We start from the raw sequence: 20,573 nt of genomic DNA, 5'->3' as shown, positions 1-20,573 counted from the left end.
ACAATATTTTAATATAAGCATCAAAATTCGTAACAATTTTCGTAAAAACTATTCAGTACGAGGTACTGCAAATAGAATATTACTTTTTAAATATATGTTTTTTGTCAAATATGTAGAAAATATTTTATGCATTCATAATTCACTTATATTTTAGATTTCTAAATTTTTACAGGATATATAGTGGTAAAAAAATTAACTGCTATACTTAAGTAGTACTTTCATTTGCATCATTATTTACTGTGTCACGCATTATTTTACACGCAGCAGATAAAATATTAGGCTTAAGTGATATCGGTGGTCCCTTCAAATTATGAAGATAGTGGAAAAATCGATTTCCTCTCTTATTATTCATATTAGCTCTTGATTCTTCTGCTCTGCATATCGTTCTTAAACATGGCAGGTAATCTGTAGATACAACTTGATGATCAAGTAAAGAAGATGTTGTTTGCGATAATGCTAAGTTTACACCTTTATTTATCTGTCTCTTTAGTGCGATATTATTTTGATACGAAGTTCTACTGGAACCATTTAATTGACTGCTGTATATAACTTTTTTACTAAGCCATTCCGCTATATCGAAACCTATACTATTTGACGCTGAATATGAATCAGTATTTTCTATTAGAGACAGACTAGGTTGCATTTTTATCTGTGACAAATTTAAAGCAGAGTCTTCTAAATGAATTAAAGATGACATCAAAGCGATGTCATCTAATTTATTTGCCAAATTATCCAATGTATATTTATTGGAATCTTTTGTTTCGCTATCTACAATCTTTTTTGTTTTTTGTTTCTTATTTTCTTTCATCGCCGGTTTGTACAAATTATATCGCATACTTTCCCAGAACGAATTCTTAAAAATGACAGATTGTACTACAACGTGTGTCGGATTAGATAGCATCAAATATTGTAATTTAAGTATAGCTTTACGCAGATCTCCTGTTTGTGCCAATTCCTGCAAACAGAATAGTATTTATTGCAATATAATATTATTTACGATTAATTCATATATTAACGATACTTACAGTTACATAATCATTGGGAACACTGTAACCTGTTTCTGATAATGCAATTAATTGTAATAAAGCAATAATCCTGTTACCAGTTGCTTGTTGAAAATAAATTCTATTTTGCTGAGGTGCTATTTTAGTCAAATGAGGACAAATATCTCTACACGTCATGACAATCGGACGTTTTGTATTCGATGCTAACTGATAAGTAGCGGAAATGAAACCTTCATCCTCTTCGAATATGAGATCAATATCTTCTATAAGAATGAGAGACTTCTGCAATATTTTCTTTGGTACAGTCTCATCTGAATTTTGATTAAAAAATGCGGGCGAATTTGATTTCTTTTTAATTCGATGTGATTTAGTAGCTTCTTCCAGTTCTTTCAAAAGTATTTTCCCAGTTCTCCTAGACGATGCATTTACTTCTAATATGCTAAACAAAAAAACACATATTTAATGGATACACATTTACTAAGCTTAAATATCATTAATACAGTATACTAACGTGTAACCAAATTCTTCTGCTACCGCATAAACGCTGGCGGTTTTACCGCTTCCATGTGGTCCCAATAGTATGGCTATTTGATTATTCTCGCGAATTCCTGAAGCAGTGCTATCGGAAGAATAAAATTCGTCTCCGCTACTATTAGACTCGTTTCTAAATGTCGTTTTCCATCCAGTTAACCATTCTTTCAATTTTCTACCAGCTTCTTCGTTACCAACAATTTCTTTTATACTTCTTGGTCTATACTTGTGTGTCCAATTATAATTCTCAATTTGATTTTCTGTACTCTTCTCTTCTATTATTATTTCTTCCCTAACAAGTTTATTTTTTTTTGTTCTCGTTCCAGGTGATACTGCTTTAATAGGCTGTCCATTGACAATAAAAGAAATAACATTCCACATTTCTCTCGTGTCTGTGCAGAACTTCTCCATTTCTGTTAATACATCTGAAATTTTTGCTGTTTTATTTTTAACTTTTTCTTCAAATTTTGCTTCAGAAAAGTCCATCGTACATGCATAGTCGCTTGAATTTATAGTTGGAACGAATTCAATACAACGTTTTTCCGGAATATGAAAATTTTTCGTTTCATTACAACTTATGTTATTCAATTGTGTGATATGACTCACAATTGGAAACGGTAGTGCACCGTTCACAGACACTTTTTGAGCTACTTTTTTACTTTTATCAGTTACATTTGGTTGTAAAAATAACCGACGAGCCGCTATAATCTCTGGATCAGGTTTTCGTCGTTTTGTGAACAAAGGAGCCAATTTATCGTCTGTTTTTCTCTTTAATTTACTCTCACTAATAATAAGATAATCGTTTAAATTTGAATTAAGGCAACTGTTCAAATTTTTATTGTCTATTGAAGTAGGCTTGGAATTACCGAATGTCGATTTACGTTTATCTTTCTGTGCTAAATCGTCTTTAGCATCTTTTAATGGTAAACGTTTTAATACATTTTCTTCGTTCACTTGTTTTAACGTTCTTTTCGTATTTTTATCTACTACAGAAATGTCTTTAATTGCATCAAATTTCTTAAAATTTTTTCTTATTTTCGGTTTTTTTTGTGCTGAAAATATTTCTTCATCGCTACTTTCATCTGTTTTAAAAGTAAAAAAAGAAATATTAAATAATGACGCTACATACATTTAAATATTATGTGTAACAATCATAAAAATCAGCGATCAAAGTGTGAAAATTCATTGCCATCAACCACAAAGTGGGAGACTCTCGCATTTGGTTTCTTCATGTCAAATAAACAAGTTATATAATGTGTTATAATTATTTGGAAGCATCAAGTTACCTGCTAGAAGATTTTCATTTTCATGATTTTGAAGTTTAATTCGCAAAGACCACCTGTGTTTGCTTTGTCCACATGAATCAGGTTTTTTTGTTGTACATGTTATATTAATGTTCTCAGAATCTACAATACTAATATCATCTATTTTAGAAAATTTCATATCCAATTTATTCTGTTTATTTAATTGTGGAGCAAACTTTGAGTTTGAATTATATATTTTATGTTGAGTGGAATTTTCTGCCATATGTACATCAGCCTTAACCACAATAGTAGACATATTAGCTACATTTGAATGCGTTAAATTCGCTGGAACTTTGCTGTTGCATATAAAAAAAAACAAATAGGATTTTTATTATAATGGTCCCATTTCTTTTTCAAAGAAGCTAGTAATACATTACCTAAAATAATTTAACAAATTACTACAAGATTGACTTTGACTAACTACTGTTGCTTCCTCGTTACTTTCTCTTGTTGCATCTTTTTTAAAAAATTTAATACGATTTTGAATAGTACACTCTATCTTTTCACCTTCTTCAATTTCTGTTAATTTTCGTTTAGAATATCCTTTTTTATCAGCTAATGTTACCAACTTTTCTTTTGTTTGTTTCAATTTGATTTTATATTCTTCAGACTTCGCTTCATCAGTTTGAGCGTGCTTTTTTGGTGATAAACTATGAACTTGCTTTTTACGGTTCATAAGAATTTGGAAAGCGTTAGATTCTTCACGATTATCATCTTCGTTTTCGCTAATATTAACTATATCTATAACTTCAGGTTCTTTATCCTTAACTCTACTACGTAGACTTGTACCGCCTTTTGTGCCCTCTTTATCCTTTAATGTCTTTCTTGTTTTTCTACTGTTTATAACTGGATTTTCAAAATTACATTTATTATTTTGTTTCTTATCTTTTTTATCATTCGTTTCCGTAGATAAAATATCTAGACTTTCATTTTCCAATTTTTTCACATTCGTCACTGTTTGCAATTTCGATGAAGATCTTTTTGGTTTTTCAAGCGAACTTTTACGTTTAACATTCTCTCTAGTAAATGGGCTAGGCGTTTTATCGATCATATCATTATTGCTTTCTATAATATCACATACCGTCTCCTTCGTACTTGTTCGTGATATTTTAATTTTAACACGGTTACGTTTTCCTTTCGAGACATTATTAAATTCTTCTTCTGGTTTTTCAACGTTCGCGGTTACTCCGCTAGATTTCACGGTGTCCACAAGATACTGTGTAATATTTTTCATTCTTCATTACTACGTAAAATGTACTATGAATGCTTAGAAAAACTATTTATAATAAACGATATAAAATGCTGTCTCCTCGCAAGCATACGTAGCGTAACATTTTGGCGCCATGATACTGTATGTATTACATATACATCTACTGTGTACTAGGTCCTATTCCAGCATATCTCCAGGCCGCAGGTTGATCTGTTAGTGAAAGTCTGCATAGACATTTCCTTTGCTTTGATTGGCTGACGATTCGCTGCTGAGACAGGCTGTACTGTACATTGGACGCGTCGCAAAATGATGGGGATGTGTGAGTCAGCTTAAAAAGTAAGAAAAGTATACAAGATTGTATATATACTACATCGTGTATAGCACAGAGTATAGGTATAAAACAAAACACATTTTGTTTATGTATATAATTTTAGAATATAAAGCAGGTCTATTATGTATTTAAGTACGCTAAATGCGCAATGCATTTTCAAACATTGTAATTGTGATATAATTTAACCTTTAATCACTATTTATTTAGATTAGAGAAAATGGTTTTTGCACCATATTGTAGATACATATGATCATGTTTTCTTGTTTTAAATATGGAATTGGCGGGAATTAAATACATATTTAAATGTGCAGTAGTATATGGAAGCATGTGTAAGAAATGATTTATCCTTTAAATCCTGAAATGTGGACATTTTATAGTTGTTATAAAACAATTGGAATTGAGTGTACATACAATAATATTTGACCAACAACATAACCTTAAGAACTATTTTGTAGGAATTTTATGTCGGTCAATGCATTGATAAAGAAAGTTTCTCAAAACATGACAAACGCTATGAATAAACCATTGCTCTTCGAAATTTCTCATAAGTGTTCAAAAACGAAAGCTAGAACTGCAAAAATGACTCTTATTCATCATCCTGTGGATACTCCAGTATTTATGCCAGTGGGAACTCAGGTAAGGTAAACTACAGAATAGTATAATGAATTATTATTAATAACATTTTAATTTTAATGTTTCAGGGCACTTTGAAAGGTGTACTGCCGCAGCAATTAGAAAACTTAGATTGCCAAATTATCCTAGGAAACACCTATCACCTTGGAACAAGACCAGTGAGTTAATTGAGGTATCTACGTTAATCCAATAAATATACACATAGAACTTTTAATTGGTTTAATATGGTAATTAGGGTCTTCGTGTTATGCAAAAAGCTGGTGGATTACATAATTTTATGAATTGGAAAAGAGCATTATTGACAGATTCTGGTGGTTTTCAAATGGTATCATTATTAGAACTTGCAAAAATTACAGAAGAAGGTGTCCAATTTAAATCACCCTATAATAATGGTAGCTAATATTTATAAACTCAAAATGGATAGATATACAATTAAATATACATATAACTAAGCTTTTTAATACTTTTTAGAGTCTGATTGTATGCTGACACCTGAGCACTCTATAGAAATACAAAATATAATAGGTGCAGACATAATGATGCAGCTTGACGATGTAGTTAAGACTACAACAACAGGACCACGCGTAGAAGAAGCAATGCATAGGTAAATATTGTATTCTTTATTGTTCAAATATGTCATTGAAGAGATTGAATAACAATCAATTATTTGTAGAACATATAGATGGTTGGATAGATGTTTACAAGCTCATCAGAGACCAAATGAACAAAGCATATTTCCAATTGTACAAGGTGGCCTTGATCCTGATCTTAGGGTAGAATGTGCAAAGCAGTTGATTAAACGCAACGTCAATGGTTATGCTGTGGGTGGATTAAGGTAGAAATCATTGAATTACAATTGATAAATCAATATGGGAGAAACTTATACAATTTTTATTCTCCCTTAGTGGAGGAGAAAGTAAAGACGAATTTTGGAGAATGGTACACCTTTCTACTGACATACTCCCAAGAGATAAGCCGCGTTATTTAATGGGAGTTGGATTTGCTGAGGATTTAGTAATTTGTTGTGCGCTGGGGATAGATATGTTCGATTGTGTATTTCCTACGAGAACAGCGGTAATATTTATGATTAAATCTTTGAGGAAAAAGCAAATACATACATGCAATTTCATTTATTAGCAATATTTATTAACATTATATATCTCTTTCAGAGATTTGGTTGCGCGTTAATGCGTACAGGACAATTAAACTTAAAACAGTTAAAATACTCGAAAGATATGAGACCCATAGATGAAACATGCGATTGTAGTACATGTAAAACGTATACGCGCGCCTATCTTCATCAAGTTGTAACTATAGAGACAGCAGCATGTCATTTATTATCTATTCACAATGTTGCATTTCAATTGAGACTAATGCGAGATATTAGACAGAGTATCAAAGAGCAAAAATTTCTAGAATTTATACAGCAATTTATGTTGGACTTATATCCTAATAAGGAATATCCAACGTGGGTAATAAATGCTTTAAATGCTGTCAATGTTACATTATTATAAGAAGAATGATTATAGTGAGAAATCACCATAAGGTTCCAGGTTTATATTTAATAACTTCATAAGCGGATGAATGGGTCATTAAATATTTTTATATACTACAGAAATAAGCTTCTTAAAAACTTTAATATATTTTACAATAGTTAACTGTAATTATCAATGATAAAAGCACGCGAATAATTTACACTTATGTCGTATTTACTTTACTATTTATAAATAAAACTGTTCATTCTTGTAGTGTTTAGTAATATCATTGTCGAGCACTATCAACATTCAATTCTTAATGTACACATGCTGCCTGTTTAAAACATATATTTCAGTTGTCCAGGACTGTGGTAAGTTAGGCACGAGATATTGTATGCTGTACATGACGTCATCACATAAAGTCATCTGAATCGTATCCAGTATTTTCGGCGTTCGATACCATATTAGACGTATTGAATAAGGAATTGTAGCTCCTGAAAATAATTAATTAGAAAGTTTCATAAAATTAACATAAGAACTCGAAAAATGTTAGCAGCTTGCCTGATCTCTGCCTCTTCTTTCTTCCTTTTTTCTTCTGCCTTCTCCAGTTCTTTTTGTTCCCTCAATAGCTTTTTCTTGTCTTCCCTTTCATTCTTATCTCGTTGTTCCCTTTCTGCTCTAAAATTTACTTGCTCTGAACGTTTTGTTTTAGTTAAACGATTGACAATTGTGTTTCTTCGTTTAGCGACATGAATTTTTCGAACTTCTTTGTCTTCGTGGAAGCCTACTTGTCCTACTTCCATACCTTGAGTCTTTTTTAGATTAGACCACATTGTGTATACAACATCAACACTATTTATTTTGTTACCTTCAATACTGTTTGCTTTTACTAATTGTGCAGCATCTTCTAAAACCGTGGTTGGTATATCATCTATTGTTTGGCCCTATAATCAATATTTAAATAAAACTATTTAATATACAAAGATGATAAAACAGTTTAAATTCGAGGTATCATTGGTGTTAGACAGGGGGTGTTCTAATAGTTCTGAAGATTGGTTTCTTGAATTTTTTCATTATTCTATAAATGTTTTAATCAAATCTATAGTGTGCAAAACAATAATTTTTTCAATTACGATACGCTTACCGATTGAAGGCGAAGATACACATGCGCTGAAGAATATTTGTCAACATGAAACCAAACATCTTCTGGCCAACCCCACCGTATAAGATCCTCGTCTAGAAAAAAGATAAATTAAAATAAGTACTTAAATGATAAAAAAACGAACTTCAAAATTTTCACTTACTCTCATGCTTGTCAAGTCCCATAAATAATGTCACAGGCGGTTGTACAACTGAAATACGAAAGTAACTGTTACATTAACCTTATTGTTAGTTATTCATTTATTTCTTCAGTATGATAATAACTAGTACAAGTACAACGAACATGCAGTATGTTAAATAATAATACCTTCGCTTATGAAATAGTATACCATTGTTACTTTTAAAATTTCAAATCAACACGTGTTATGAACGTTATCTGTCAGATCTTCAAGTAAGGGCTAAGTGAGGGTATGATGAGAATATATATATGTACATTTTCAACACAATGTATGTATGTGTGTACAAATGTTATAACAGTAGAACATTGCAGTAGCGTCGCGGGAAGAACTCATTCTGGCGGTTGATTTGAATCTTTTGAAATAGAGAAAAATAGCTTCATCTTGGGTCACAGGCTGTTGCTTGTTTGCGTTTTGTAAATATTTTGGGAACTATAAAAAGGCATATACTAAAATGTAAAAATTAAAAATGTTTTATTACAGTTATGCAAAAATTATACATACGAAAATTAGCAAACTATTTACAAAGCACTTATGAAGATTGCGCTGCGATCTGAGTTACAGACATTAAGGGCTGGGCGGATGACTATCTATGTGTATGTTTTATTCTACGTCTTAAGCATGAGAACTCTCCTTTTCTAACGCATTTTTTCTTAAAACAGTTGTCGTGCATTTTGTAATCGCCTTATTAGTTTGTGCTTATTCGTTGAACGTACTTGACCTTCGAAAAATTTGTGACAGCACCTCGTCAAATTAATTGAATATAGAACGGGTGATGCTTTGGAAAACAGACACCGTCGTCGTTATGTTATGACTTTTGTTGCGAGTATAATAACTGTTACCAAGAAGACGGCACGGGAAAGCGTCGTTTGCAGAAAGGAATTCATGTCCAGTGTACTATGGTTTCATTAGTCAAAGAAATTTATTAGAGAACGTTCGTTTGTTCACGGATTCTAAACGCAGAAAACATTAACGGGGCAGTCGAAGCTTATAGGGTTGCCTGCAGTATGCTCACAGTTTGCAATAGAGGAATATTATGGCTGCAGGTGAGGCCAGCACAACAAAGCCTCGTCAAGAAAAGCAATACGACTATCTCCTTAAATTCTTGTTGGTGGGTGACAGCGACGTTGGAAAGCAAGAGATCTTGAGTGGACTCGAAGATGGTGCTGCCGAATCACCGTTTTGCAGCGGCAGCGGTATATTTTTCAATGTTTTCAACTTTTTTTTTCCTTTCACTTCGATGTTTACTCTGTTTGTTGACTTTTAGCAGTACATTGACTTTATGAACAAGTTTATCTAACCTTTAAAATGTTGCATCAACATACAATATTTTCTTTTTCTGTGTAAACAATGAATGATGCATTTGACAGCTTGTAGTTAATGAACATCTAACTTACTAGGATATTCAATGCTATGTCAACACAGTTAATGTTTTTACTGTTACAAATGTACAATAAATATGTATTTTTGTTTCAGCGTATAAAACCACCACCATTTTATTAGATGGAAAAAGAGTAAAGTTACAATTGTGGGATACATCGGGTCAAGGTAGATTTTGTACAATAATCAGATCTTATTCTCGCGGTGCACAAGGTATAATTTTAGTCTACGACATTACCAATAAATGGTCTTTCGACGGTATTGATAGATGGCTGAAGGAAGTTGAAGAGGTACTTTCAAATTAAACATCTTTATAAGTTAGAGGAGATTGATTCCAACTAATCCTTCTTTTTGTAATATTATAGCATGCTCCTGGGGTACCAAAAGTACTTGTTGGAAATCGTCTTCATTTAGCATTTAAGAGGCGCGTAGGGGAGCACTATGCAAAGGCATATGCAGCTAAAAATCATATGGCATTTTTTGAAGTTTCGCCACTTTGTAACTTTAACATACATGAAAGTTTCTCGGAGCTATCGCGTATGGCGCTACATCGTAACGGCATGGAGAGATTGTGGCGATCTAACAAAGGTAACTTTCCCATTGCTTTATATTACAGCCTAAGAGTACTAGGCTGTAAGTAGAATAATTTGACTATATTAATTTCTAGTTCTCAGTCTTCAAGAACTCGCTTGTCGCGCGATAGTAGCAAGGACGACAGTGTATGGTATCGATCAACTTCCATTGCCTAAGTCTATAAAATCTCATCTTAAATCTTATGCAATGACAACAACGTCTCAGTTACGTTACAATGGAAACAGATCTCTGAGCTCCAGTAAAAGTCTTGGATCCCACCATCGAAAATTAAGATTCGTTGGGGTCGGTTACAATGGACTTTCGACGCCAGGTAGCTCGCCCATACCCGATTCCCGTACCAGTTGCGTCGGTCGTAATTCTTGCGCGATATCTTGAGGGTAATTGTCCAGTTGCAGTTAACTTAAATGAACATGCAACACGTATCAACGTTCTTCCTCCCTGTTTTGATGTATAACGTTTTGATAAAATGTGTGCCATCCGAAGTGGTAAAGAATTTTGTAATATTTCTTCTTAAATAATAACTATAGTATGAATCGCTCACCACATAAATGGAAATGTGATTTGTCATACAATCAACAAGTTTCGATATGTCCACAACACAATTTTTATGCTTGATGTGTAACAATAATTCTATGTTATATATAATAGTTTCCACATTATATTATTTCGAATTTCGAAAACACAAACATGCACTACATTAAATAATAATAATGAGCTTAAACTGAATTAATTCTATGTGGATTGCTATGAGTGTGCTCTATTTATTTTACAACTAGCATCTAGAATTTTTCTATAAGCAAGAAAGTTTGCTTAATATTATTTCGTATCAGTTCATACAATATTCGTAATGACCATTTTGAAAATATCGTGAATATTTCAAATTCGAAACAGTCGAGATGTTTTACCGAATAAGTAACAGTACGTTTTAGATTTATAATGTTTAGCATTATTTTATTATATATTCGTGAGCGGTTGGGTTTTTCAACTAATTAGGAAGCATCAAAGTATGTTATACATTTTGATGCACAGGTGTTTTAAAACGGAGAAAGTAAGAAATGTTGAAGTGAAAAGTACAAGTTTGCTAAGTCTACGGGTTGTGGTGTAGACCAGGAATAATATAAGTTGAATAATTTAGAGCAGCTAATTGGACATTAGCATGTAAGAATAAAGTTCCCAACATTAATATCTATAACTTTTTGGAAAAGTCATCGATTTTTGTACACTAATTTTCAATTTTGAATAATATAGTGAATGGAGAAAGTAATATCGTTGTATTACTTAATGATTTGTACGTCAGTATCTGTTACATTAAATTCAACGTTCGTATTAAGTATTTAATTTTATTGTTTCAAATAAAATTTTCTACAATAAAATTTAATTATACTATTTAATTTTATATTATTTAAATAACAATTTTGTTATGTATTATTTTATTTGTACAGTGTAGACTTATAACAACTATGTTGTGTATCGTGTAAATATAAAAAGATATATTAATATACAATATTTCAACAAATTTCGCTGGTAAATATTACTGTATCCTGTAAACATTGGTCATTTTTCTCCACTCGTTTGGCTATTATTCAAGTCCTTTCCTTTCACATAATTTCTATTCTTCTATTGAAAATGACAACTATTTATGCGAGCTTAGAGGCACTTGAATGAAATTTATTGAAATATGAACACAATTTATATGCCAAATTTTTTTAATAGGCTATACATTGAAAAAATATGTAATATATATTTATTACATATTTATAATTCTTGTATATACAATATATAATGGCGACTATTATTAATTAATGCTGTTTTACATAAATATGACAAAAATGATTTATTTGTTTAACACATGTATCATTAAATGTATAATAGATGTTATATGATATTTTCAAAACTACTTTTTAGTGTCGTTATTATACATCACAATAATGTAATGTCTGCTTTTTTAAATTTTTACAAAACGACCGCGTAAAATATATGGTAGCGACATCTATCGCCAACAGTGTGCTATCTTGATTTTGGTGGATATATTGATGTGCTAGATGGTGTTACTTTATATCTTCTGTGGCGAGTACCTCCACCATTCGCCAACAGATGGATTCCTTTCCCGAAAGTTACCTAGACCGTCCCTGCTTTTGTATATATCACGAAACTTTTCTTAGCCTTATCCCTGTCTAAGGCAGGGCCCGCTAGAAAAGCTTTACCGACGAGTCCACTAGTAGGCCCGGGACGAAACAGCTCTCCCTCTCTTATCCTCCCTCCTCGCTAAAACCAAATTCACTAGACCTCTTAGAAACGCGCCTCCATTGGTGACCCCACACGAACACAATCTTCTGAGCCTGCGCACTGAACCCGAGTAGCGACAAGTCTCCCATACTTCTGCGCAACGCGCAACTGATTCGTATATGCCGGAGGTATCGTTGGGAATAGTAATATCGTTACAGTATAGTGGTGCAATGACAGGAGACATCAGGAGGAGAAGACAGACGTGTGTAGGGTCTTAATAATTTTGTTAGGTTAAGAATTAGGACGTGTCGCACATAAATTGTTATATTATACTTTGTAGCATTATTAATTCTACAACGTGGAATGAACATCTTACAATAATTTGTTTATAATCGAATCATTCGAATGTTAAAAACTGTTGCTAAGTTTTAGTGATTATGATGAATGTACCGACACTGAATAGTCCTCTGTTGCGACTATAATTGCCGGTGGTAGTGACGACTGAATTTATGATATACAAGCGTGTATGTACCATAAACACGTATGTATTTTATTTTCACAAAAGTAGATTTATAAACAAAATTTAATATAAATTGAAATCTTTAATTAGGTTCATATATTGCGCTATATAATTAGCATATACCTGTGTTTACGTTTCTAGGTTAAAAATGCAAAGAGAGGAAAAACAATTAGATTCCGCTCTGGAAGCAATTATTTTAAGGATAAATGACCTAAAAACGTCCATAGCTTCCATGATATTCAAATTAGAGCATGAGTATGAAACATTAAATTGGCCTAATTTTCTCGATAATTTCGCACTTATTTCTGGACATGTAAGTAAGATTATAAGAAACAAATCGAATATATATAATCTAAATTTGTACTTTAATATTCTTGTAATAACTAATTGTATTCACAATGAATTGCAGTTAACTAGTCTCTCAAAAATTCTTGGACATGATAAAGCACCAAACTTGCGGAATCTAACAGTCTTGCCACTGAGATTGTGTCCTGAGAAAGACGAAGAATTATTTCGATTGACAGAAGGTAGAATTTCTACATTTGCTCATGATTTAGTACCAGATTATCTGAGAACAAAAGTGGAACCTCAAGCTGAACAGAAAATGCTACAGCTTGAAGCAAAAGCTGCAAACTTAAATTATGAAACATCGCATGTAAGAAATACACCTATTACGTATATATTCTATATATTTATTAAAATAAGTATCAAAATAATTTTTACAAATCTCGTTATCTTTCGTAATAACACACTTAACCATAAAGATCCAATAAAATGTACTCTAGATTCAGATTTTAATACTCTTGTTTGAAACACTTTTAAGAGTCATGGATACAATTGTACATCTGTATTGTCTTATTGTAGAAGCTTAAGGATAACTTAAGATGTTCTATTTCTCTGTTAATGTGCTAACTATACAACAACTAGGACTGCAATGTAAGCTACTATCAGCTAGCTTTCAGCTTCTATTAGTTCCATTCGCTTTGGACTGAAACTAAGAAAAACATCATTTTACATACCATATAAAATAGTTTCAATACTTTAAGATTATTCTTGATCATACGTTCTGTACCTACAGTTCTACATTTATAAACTATACATTTTCTCTTGAAAAATAATTTCTATCGAGTAGAAACATTATCTTTCATACCATTATAAATTATAACTTTATTTTGAATACAACAGAAAGAATGTACCAATTAATTTGAAGCTATTAGAGGAAATAATTGCCGAATATTTTGTGTATATTTATGTCTAATATTTGTACAGCAGAAGAATAATTGCCCCTAGTAGTTTTAATGTAATAATTTTATAATCGGTCCATTTAGCGAGTGGAACACTTAAAATGTTTTGTGTTGTTTATGCTATATTTTGAATTGTATAAATTTTCAGAAACAAGTGGCACAATACACCAAAGTTATTAGCCATATATGGGATATAGCAAACAAAGCACGAGAAGAATGGGAAAGCGAAGCTGGATCTAGAGCAACTCAAGCTCAGACTAGTAGTACAGCAGATACTCATGCTCTTGTAGCAGCAGTTGGTATGGGTAAAAGTTTGAAGGTAAATCTCGTGTGTACTTCTTTATTATGTTTATAAATAACTATGTATTCATATGTAACTTTTCTAATATATTTTTTCGTTTTTACAGTCTGACACTGTCCAAATGGTTCAATCTGGTGTTAATTCTGTAGCCAGTGGAATGATGGTAGGGAGACCAGGAAATCAACAACAAGCTTCAGGACAAGGATCTTTAGGAAATCCACCTAGTAAGATACAATTCAATTCATGCTATAATTTTCCTTGATGATAAGTTACATTTGTATGGTACTGAATACATGTTCTGTATTTACAGTGGGACAAATGAATAAAGCTCCAAGTGCAATTAAAACTAACATTAAAGCAGCATCACAAATTCATCCATATAGGTAATGTATTCTAATGAATTTATCCTTCAGATGGTTAAAACTATAATAATTTGAATATTTGTTGTATCTGCAAAATATTGCAAGTCTTCGGAAAACATTTTTCTTGAACAATATTTATTGTATTATTGAAATTTTCATCTCTAATTATACTTCAGATGAAATGTATAATATTTGTAATAAAACAAATATGCGTATATAAAGATTGTTTGTCTGTAGGCAGAAATGTGTCAATTTTACAAAAATATTTGTATTTTATACATTTCTTGGGAAAAATAACAAGATATGTTTACTGGTGAAAGAAATTTAAATGTATTTCTCAGTTTTTCCACGAAACGATTGCATACGATCGTGGAGATAGTCGTTTATTAGTAACTGAAATAACTGTTGCTTCTAATTTCTGTTCTCGCATCCAGCATAATCTGTCCTGAAGAAGAAGGGACTCCGCTGATGCTTGTAGTACTAATTGTAGAGCAGTATAAAGTTCTACCATCTTTAGCTTGTCGCAATGCATTTCCCATAGTTTCATAATATTTTTTTCGTGCATTTCTGTGCTAAATTGCATATCTATAGAAAGTAAATTATTCGTATTATTCAAGGGTAGTCTAATTCAAAAATATTTAAAAATCTATATACAAATTACCTTCTTCTTCGAGGTTTGTTTCCTTTTGTGATTGAAAAGTATATCTGTTCAATGAGTCCTTAACGTAAGTTTCGAAATTCAAACACTGTGACTTTCTTGTTCCTTTTTGAGTACGTTTTTTAATTGAAAAACGGTCTGAAAAATATTTTATAAATAAATATTTATCGTACGTTGTACTAATGAATTTAATAGAAAAAAAGTACACATGTATACTTTGAGCGGCATATAATTGAAGAAGCGCTCTTGCAAGTACATAGAAGGAGTGTTTGTTATGACTTTCAGTGGTCATATTCGTCCATCTTTCTGCAGATTCTTGACATGCCAATCTTAAAAATGGTTGTCTTAAAAAACAACCGATATCAAAATTACTGTCATCAATTACGCTTTGGAAGCAAGTGGACAATGGAAAGTTATTAAAGTATTGCTTTTTAGCTAATGTATTCGTATCTGTGTCTTCCGACATTGAAAGTTTATGGTAGCAGCAGGATATCATAATAAAGATCCGAGCTGTATCCATATCACGAAATATTTTTGATGCACTGATGCTAAGATCTCCGCAAGCGTGCAGACCAATTAAACATACATTCGAGTCTTCTTGAAATTCATTTTTTAAAATTGTTTCGATCGTTACAATCGAATTGCATGTTAAATCGCAACAACGATATTTAACGTGTTCCAATGATTCAGGATACATTTTGGCTTGTCTGCGTTTTGCATTGTTAACAGTTTCCTGATTCTTTTCTAATCCCAGAACTTTGTAGCCATACAGACGATAGAGAAGTTGGCAAACATACCCCTGCAATATATATGTTAAACGTAACACTAAAAGCTATAAATATGTACATTTTATTAATTTTATAAATATACATCTATCTTACCAGACCAGCGCCAAGATCGACGATCACTTTGATTTTAAGTGGTGCACATTGCATATGTACTAAATGTGCCATATGTACTATTTCGTGTTGTTTTTTATTATTAAGCCCTAATTGAAATTCTTTTGGCAATTTTGTAAGTAACGCGATACCCGAGGTTGGCAATCGGTCAGTACATTTGCATTTTTCGACGAAGGCTTTCAATTCATTTGGCCAGTGTGCCTGAAAAATTAAATACTTGACATATCGATGAAATAAATTCATGTGTCAATATTATTTATTTACCAACATTTGTCTTCTTTTCCACAACAAAGTCATTAAGTTCTTGATTCTCTAACATTTCTAAAACATTCAACCACTCCTTTGGAAATGAATCAACTAATCCCTTCGTTAATAAGTCCGTAACCGGCGTATTGTGAAGCCATTGTGTTTCGAAAAACAAATTCAGTGCGTCCAGGAAATATTTATTTTCCGTGCATTTATCTACATGCGCCATCTATTATAAAAAAATAAATAACAAATTTTTTATGTCGATTTTTACATGTTAACTCGAGATGGAATTTATACAATATTTGCAGTATTACGATTCAATTTTTATATAATTTATTTTGTACGCAAATTACATTATCCAATTAACGTATCTTAACATTACCCTACAATATACACGTAACAATAAATCGACAAATATCTTCACAAAATGTTCACTCCACTGCTCTCGCTTGAGCATCTTCATCTTGATTTTGAATTGTCCAATTTTCCGAATGCCTATTCAATAAATCCGGATTATCTGGCCCAATTAATGCGCGTCCCACTCTAATATTCTTTTGACCAGGTTCTAAGTATTTTTCGGCAACGTACATGAGTTGATCTTTAGTCACAGCTTTAAGTTGTTGTCGATAGTTTTGAATATCATCATCCGTAATATTATGTGTGAATTTAATCATGCCACGATTACTTGGAGGAATTGGAACATCGATACGTTGGAATACACCTAATTTTGCTTCATCAATATCACTTTGTGAAATCGAGTACTTTGATACAAAATCATACGTTTTATCGAATAAGTCTAACGTGCGAGTAGAATTAGGATCTCTGTAAGAGTAAAATGTAAAGACTCCATCAGATGATATTTTAGCACCACCGCCATAAGCGCCACCCTTTTCGCGAATCTCTGGATGTAAATAAATTGAAGATATTAATTTAGAGAGGACTTGTAACGGTGCATAATCGGAATCTGTATATGGCACAGTTAATATTGCTTTTGCTGCGTAATTTACTGTATATGGTAATACATAATGAATAGCACTATCTCCTGTTTCGATGTTCTGATCATGTGTGTATATATATGGATCCTTAGATGTACCCTTCAACGATTTATAAAATTCTTCAATACTATTTAAAATACCATCCTTGTTAGTCTCAGATAAATTTATGGCTGACCGTAAGTGATGTTTATTTAAAAGTTGTTCAGATATCTCTTGCATTTTCTGGAATATGAAACTTAAGTCCTGCAGTTGAGCAATCTTTTTCATTCTAGAAACATATTGTAATCCTGATATGGTTTCTTTGAATTTTGTAACTGGTGAAACTAAACTTGCTGCAGTGCTCATAGCATAAGCGTGCCCAGAGTCCGCAATCCCATTTACTAAATTTGCTGCAGATGTTTTAATAAGTGTTTCAAATCTCCGGAGATCGGATAATTTCACATTGTTGAACACTTCCAACCATAATTTCCACATATCATTTACATTACGGTCTAGACAATACGACTCTATTATTACCCCTTCCTCGTATTGTGATAAATGACTCTTGTGTTCTACAACATGGCTCATAAAATTTAAACCTCCAGTTTTCAATCGTATTATCTCATCGAAATTTCTGTAATCATAGTTTACTGTTCCCATTTTCGTGATGATGTTATTAAAAATCGGTAATAAACTCTTCAATTCTGCGCTTAGCCCTTGTGTATTTAGAATTCCACGATAATAACAAACGTTATTCGTTGGTTCAATAGCTACTTGTAATGGAACATCAGCTACTATTGTATCGTTAAAGTTACATCGTTCTACATCCGTTTTTATATCCTCAATTTTTAAAGTAGGAAGAACAGTTAGATCCTCCTTCTTTTGTTGTTCTTGAAGTAATTCTTGTCCCTCAACGTAAACCCGATCTAAATCTTCCTTGGAAAGTTGCTTTAATTTGAATTCTAACAATTCGCGTTCGGCGGTCGTTTTTTCGTGATCGTATTGTTGATCCGGAAGCATTGTTAAAGTAATTCTATGAGCGTTATCTACTAAGTATGTTTTCACGAATTCTTGAAGATAATTGGGATTTCTTTCCATTTTTTGTCGGAAATTTCTAATTGCCTCATTAATTCTCATCGATCTTATTAGATCGCCATCGTGATTCCATAGCGGTGTTAAATTGAAAAGTAATTGCAATCCAAAATTAGAAGTTTGATGTTTTATGTGAAGTTCAATGCTGTGTAAAACAGCTTCGATTCGATTTTTTTCAAAACCCTTTTCAACAACGTCTTGCACAGTTTCATGAAAGACTTTTTCTATTTTTTCAAAATTTTCTTTCTGAACACCGAGTAAACTCAAAGCAAACATTGTGTCTTTACAGTGAGCATCATAACCAGTCATTGGCCCAAAAGCAACTCCTAAATTTGATTCCACCAACGATTTATAAAATTCCGAATTTGGACCACTCAAAAGAAGCTGAGATAAAACATGCATCTCGAAAGTTTGTTGTATGTCAATTATATCATTGCACAAGTAACCAATAGCTATAGTGCCTTGCCGATCAGGATTTGCAGCCATAGGATCTGGTCTGCATGAAATATGTTCTTTTCTTGCTTGTTCCCAACGTTTCTCTGAAGGAACTACTGACATAGATCTATCAATTTTAGTTGATAAAAATAAATATCGGTCGTTAATAAATTTTAAATGATCTTCTAAAGGAAAGTTGCCATATGAATAGAATCTACTATTTGATGGATGATAATAGGTTTTGTGGAAATTGATCAAATCAATGTGTCTTAGATGAGGAATTACAAGAGGGTCCCCTCCAGAAATTACTGAGTATGTATGACTAGGTAGGATGCTGTTCAATAATCGTTCGGCTAATATAGATTGATTTTCGTTGAAAACGCCTTTCATCTCATTAAAAACTACTCCTTTGAATATTATTGGCGAATTTTTATCATTAACATCTGTATGTTCCAATCTCCAACCTTCTTGTCTAAAATCAAGCTCTCGCAAATTTGGTTTAAATACTGAGTCCAGATATACGGACTGTAAATTTTGGTAATCCTTCAAGTTCTGTGTAGAGAATGGATATATAGTATAATCAGGCCCTGTCATAGCATTCATAAAGGTAGCTAATGATCTTCTTAGCATTCTAAAGAATGGATCTCTACATGGATATCTTTCACTGCCACAAAGAGTGATGTGTTCCAAAATGTGAGGTAATCCTGTAGAATCCTTTGGAGTTGTGCGGAATCCAACAGAAAAGACATTGTTAGTATCATCTCTGGCTAAATGCAAATAATCAGCTCCAGTACCCAAATGAGTTAATCGCACTGCAGTTAATTGTATTTCATCCACATTTGCAATTTCATCCACTATGAAACCGTTAATAATCTGCCCTTCTTGAAATTTATTAGATTCTTGAGGAGATGTATTTAATTTATAATGTGTAGAACCAGTTGTTATGCTTCTTACAAAATTACTGTTGCGATATTTTGAAAATGTTTGTAGTCCCAATGGATGGGAACAAAACTTTCTAGATAAATTTGGGATCCTCAACATTGTTCTACAGTTTTTATAATACCTGTGAAAAAATAAATAACAATATGATTATAATATTATAATATGTGATTATAATAAATCCGATAATATATTCAATAGTAAATTTTTAGCCGCTAACCTCTATTTGAATTTTGTATAAACTTTTTCTTTACACAGCTAGATGACACAAATCAATACTTGGCTGTTCTTAGTAACCAATTGAAATATCAACAAATTATATGTTCTGCACATTTATAGAAATTGATATTTAAAAAATATTTACGAAATACGAACCTGTAATTTCTTTCTTTTATACTTCAGTCACGTTGTAAATAATTATATCACGGACAAATATTTAATGAACATTAACATGAATATTAAATATAAAGATTTGTTGGAGTTTGTTAATAACTAGCAGTAATTATTGCAGAATTTAATACTAGTGGTATTTCTTAACTATAAAACAATATAATAAAAATTAAATTTGCACTGTACCTATATAATTGCACGTGCACTTATCTTGACAGAAAACAATTGTTTTTTGAATGCGATGTCTTTTCCTTAACTCGCATAATACTATCATCGCATATGAAACAATTGCATTAATTTAAAGAATTTCTGAAAATATAATTATAATACTTTGTGTACTTCTTGTGTAATAAAATAAAAAAATTCAGTTGTCGTTCGTTGAGATTCTGCCTGTTTAATTGTCTTCGAGAAGATACGATAATGTGTGTAATTATTGGTTGATACAGTGAAAAGTATTACAATTATATTTTTAGAAATTCTTTAAA

The 20,573-nt window shown here is 32.0% G+C and overlaps 7 protein-coding genes across 13 annotated transcripts; 3 read left to right on the top strand and 4 right to left on the bottom strand.

Annotated features, from left to right (window-relative positions):
- Nucleotides 1-56: 56 nt before the first annotated feature.
- Nucleotides 57-4,177, bottom strand: Elg1 (enhanced level of genomic instability 1). The gene is made up of 5 exons (XM_078181327.1): nucleotides 3,217-4,177; nucleotides 2,822-3,135; nucleotides 1,516-2,617; nucleotides 1,026-1,443; nucleotides 57-955 (listed from the first exon to the last, which is right to left on the bottom strand). Exons 1-5 carry the CDS (start codon nucleotides 4,071-4,073, stop codon nucleotides 206-208), a joined length of 3,441 nt encoding a protein of 1,146 aa, XP_078037453.1. The 5' UTR covers nucleotides 4,074-4,177; the 3' UTR covers nucleotides 57-205.
- A 183-nt stretch (nucleotides 4,178-4,360) lies between these two features.
- Tgt (tRNA-guanine transglycosylase) lies at nucleotides 4,361-6,548 on the top strand. Of its 2 annotated transcripts, none has more exons than XM_078182025.1 (8): nucleotides 4,361-4,442; nucleotides 4,836-5,016; nucleotides 5,082-5,171; nucleotides 5,249-5,405; nucleotides 5,485-5,617; nucleotides 5,687-5,848; nucleotides 5,919-6,087; nucleotides 6,183-6,548. In XM_078182025.1, exons 2-8 carry the CDS (start codon nucleotides 4,843-4,845, stop codon nucleotides 6,525-6,527), a joined length of 1,230 nt encoding a protein of 409 aa, XP_078038151.1. In that variant the 5' UTR covers nucleotides 4,361-4,442; nucleotides 4,836-4,842; the 3' UTR covers nucleotides 6,528-6,548. The 2 variants fall into 2 exon arrangements, with proteins under 2 accessions (XP_078038151.1, XP_078038150.1); XM_078182024.1 differs by lacking the exon at nucleotides 4,361-4,442 and adding an exon at nucleotides 4,449-4,709.
- Nucleotides 6,549-6,631: 83 nt separating this feature from the next.
- On the bottom strand, nucleotides 6,632-8,082 carry LOC144470637 (coiled-coil domain-containing protein 25). Its single transcript, XM_078182029.1, has 5 exons — nucleotides 7,957-8,082; nucleotides 7,793-7,840; nucleotides 7,633-7,724; nucleotides 7,050-7,432; nucleotides 6,632-6,982 (listed from the first exon to the last, which is right to left on the bottom strand). The coding sequence occupies exons 1-5, from the start codon at nucleotides 7,979-7,981 to the stop codon at nucleotides 6,901-6,903; spliced, it is 630 nt and encodes a 209-aa protein (XP_078038155.1). The 5' UTR covers nucleotides 7,982-8,082; the 3' UTR covers nucleotides 6,632-6,900.
- Nucleotides 8,083-8,499: 417 nt separating this feature from the next.
- On the top strand, nucleotides 8,500-11,185 carry Rab40 (RAS oncogene family member Rab40). Its single transcript, XM_078182026.1, has 4 exons — nucleotides 8,500-9,021; nucleotides 9,302-9,495; nucleotides 9,571-9,793; nucleotides 9,873-11,185. The coding sequence occupies exons 1-4, from the start codon at nucleotides 8,862-8,864 to the stop codon at nucleotides 10,172-10,174; spliced, it is 879 nt and encodes a 292-aa protein (XP_078038152.1). The 5' UTR covers nucleotides 8,500-8,861; the 3' UTR covers nucleotides 10,175-11,185.
- A 1,025-nt stretch (nucleotides 11,186-12,210) lies between these two features.
- On the top strand, nucleotides 12,211-14,662 carry Med8 (mediator complex subunit 8). 2 transcript variants are annotated; one of them, XM_078182028.1, is made up of 6 exons: nucleotides 12,211-12,549; nucleotides 12,687-12,858; nucleotides 12,955-13,200; nucleotides 13,938-14,108; nucleotides 14,197-14,314; nucleotides 14,401-14,662. In XM_078182028.1, the coding sequence occupies exons 2-6, from the start codon at nucleotides 12,694-12,696 to the stop codon at nucleotides 14,475-14,477; spliced, it is 777 nt and encodes a 258-aa protein (XP_078038154.1). In that variant the 5' UTR covers nucleotides 12,211-12,549; nucleotides 12,687-12,693; the 3' UTR covers nucleotides 14,478-14,662. The 2 variants fall into 2 exon arrangements, with proteins under 2 accessions (XP_078038154.1, XP_078038153.1); XM_078182027.1 differs by having other exon boundaries at nucleotides 12,213-12,566.
- A 96-nt stretch (nucleotides 14,663-14,758) lies between these two features.
- Nucleotides 14,759-16,484, bottom strand: LOC144470632 (methyltransferase-like protein 25B). 2 transcript variants are annotated; one of them, XM_078182022.1, is made up of 5 exons: nucleotides 16,278-16,484; nucleotides 15,992-16,210; nucleotides 15,327-15,909; nucleotides 15,114-15,248; nucleotides 14,759-15,037 (listed from the first exon to the last, which is right to left on the bottom strand). In XM_078182022.1, the coding sequence occupies exons 1-5, from the start codon at nucleotides 16,482-16,484 to the stop codon at nucleotides 14,790-14,792; spliced, it is 1,392 nt and encodes a 463-aa protein (XP_078038148.1). In that variant the 3' UTR covers nucleotides 14,759-14,789. The 2 variants fall into 2 exon arrangements, with proteins under 2 accessions (XP_078038148.1, XP_078038149.1); XM_078182023.1 differs by having other exon boundaries at nucleotides 16,274-16,444.
- LOC144470631 (presequence protease, mitochondrial) lies at nucleotides 16,350-20,486 on the bottom strand. Of its 4 annotated transcripts, XM_078182021.1 has the most exons (4): nucleotides 20,275-20,486; nucleotides 19,919-20,073; nucleotides 16,641-19,822; nucleotides 16,350-16,484 (listed from the first exon to the last, which is right to left on the bottom strand). In XM_078182021.1, the coding sequence occupies exon 3, from the start codon at nucleotides 19,798-19,800 to the stop codon at nucleotides 16,690-16,692; it is 3,111 nt and encodes a 1,036-aa protein (XP_078038147.1). In that variant the 5' UTR covers nucleotides 19,801-19,822; nucleotides 19,919-20,073; nucleotides 20,275-20,486; the 3' UTR covers nucleotides 16,350-16,484; nucleotides 16,641-16,689. The 4 variants fall into 4 exon arrangements, with proteins under 4 accessions (XP_078038147.1, XP_078038144.1, XP_078038145.1 ...); XM_078182018.1 differs by lacking the exon at nucleotides 16,350-16,484 and having other exon boundaries at nucleotides 16,511-19,822; XM_078182019.1 differs by lacking the exons at nucleotides 16,350-16,484; nucleotides 19,919-20,073 and having other exon boundaries at nucleotides 16,511-19,822.
- Between the last annotated feature and the right edge of the window lie 87 nt (nucleotides 20,487-20,573).

The sequence above is a fragment of the Augochlora pura genome, chromosome 5 (assembly GCF_028453695.1).
Source record: "Augochlora pura isolate Apur16 chromosome 5, APUR_v2.2.1, whole genome shotgun sequence".
NCBI classification, from domain to species: domain Eukaryota; kingdom Metazoa; phylum Arthropoda; class Insecta; order Hymenoptera; family Halictidae; genus Augochlora; species Augochlora pura.
This window is presented reverse-complemented; position numbering and strand designations above follow the sequence as displayed.

Excerpts from the sequence above, each read along its gene's own strand:
- Elg1 (XM_078181327.1), bottom strand. The coding sequence starts at position 4,073 with ATGAAAAATATTACACAGTATCTTGTGGACACCGTGAAATCTAGCGGA. Across the intron at positions 2,618-2,821 it reads AAATGAAAATCTTCTAGCAG|ATGAAAGTAGCGATGAAGAA; the intron begins GTAACTTGATGC and ends CTTTTAAAACAG. Across the intron at positions 1,444-1,515 it reads GCAGAAGAATTTGGTTACAC|CATATTAGAAGTAAATGCAT; the intron begins GTTAGTATACTG and ends TTTTTTGTTTAG.
- Tgt (XM_078182024.1), top strand. The coding sequence starts at position 4,684 with ATGTGCAGTAGTATATGGAAGCATGT. Across the intron at positions 4,710-4,835 it reads AGTAGTATATGGAAGCATGT|GAATTTTATGTCGGTCAATG; the intron begins GTAAGAAATGAT and ends ACTATTTTGTAG. Across the intron at positions 5,849-5,918 it reads TATGCTGTGGGTGGATTAAG|TGGAGGAGAAAGTAAAGACG; the intron begins GTAGAAATCATT and ends ATTCTCCCTTAG.
- LOC144470637 (XM_078182029.1), bottom strand. The coding sequence starts at position 7,981 with ATGGTATACTATTTCATAAGCGAAG. Across the intron at positions 7,433-7,632 it reads TGTATCTTCGCCTTCAATCG|GGCCAAACAATAGATGATAT; the intron begins GTAAGCGTATCG and ends TATTGATTATAG. Across the intron at positions 6,983-7,049 it reads AAAGAAGAGGCAGAGATCAG|GAGCTACAATTCCTTATTCA; the intron begins GCAAGCTGCTAA and ends AATTATTTTCAG.
- Rab40 (XM_078182026.1), top strand. The coding sequence starts at position 8,862 with ATGGCTGCAGGTGAGGCCAGCACAACAAAGCCTCGTCAAGAAAAGCAA. Across the intron at positions 9,022-9,301 it reads ACCGTTTTGCAGCGGCAGCG|CGTATAAAACCACCACCATT; the intron begins GTATATTTTTCA and ends TTTTTGTTTCAG. Across the intron at positions 9,794-9,872 it reads ATTGTGGCGATCTAACAAAG|TTCTCAGTCTTCAAGAACTC; the intron begins GTAACTTTCCCA and ends ATTAATTTCTAG.
- Med8 (XM_078182027.1), top strand. The coding sequence starts at position 12,535 with ATGATATACAAGCGTGTATGTACCATAAACAC. Across the intron at positions 12,859-12,954 it reads TCGCACTTATTTCTGGACAT|TTAACTAGTCTCTCAAAAAT; the intron begins GTAAGTAAGATT and ends AATGAATTGCAG. Across the intron at positions 14,109-14,196 it reads GTATGGGTAAAAGTTTGAAG|TCTGACACTGTCCAAATGGT; the intron begins GTAAATCTCGTG and ends TCGTTTTTACAG.
- LOC144470632 (XM_078182022.1), bottom strand. The coding sequence starts at position 16,484 with ATGGCGCATGTAGATAAATGCACGGAAAATAAATATTTCCTGGACGCA. Across the intron at positions 16,211-16,277 it reads TTGTGGAAAAGAAGACAAAT|GCACACTGGCCAAATGAATT; the intron begins GTTGGTAAATAA and ends TTAATTTTTCAG. Across the intron at positions 15,038-15,113 it reads AACAAACCTCGAAGAAGAAG|ATATGCAATTTAGCACAGAA; the intron begins GTAATTTGTATA and ends TACTTTCTATAG.
- LOC144470631 (XM_078182021.1), bottom strand. The coding sequence starts at position 19,800 with ATGTTGAGGATCCCAAATTTATCTAGAAAGTTTTGTTCCCATCCATTG.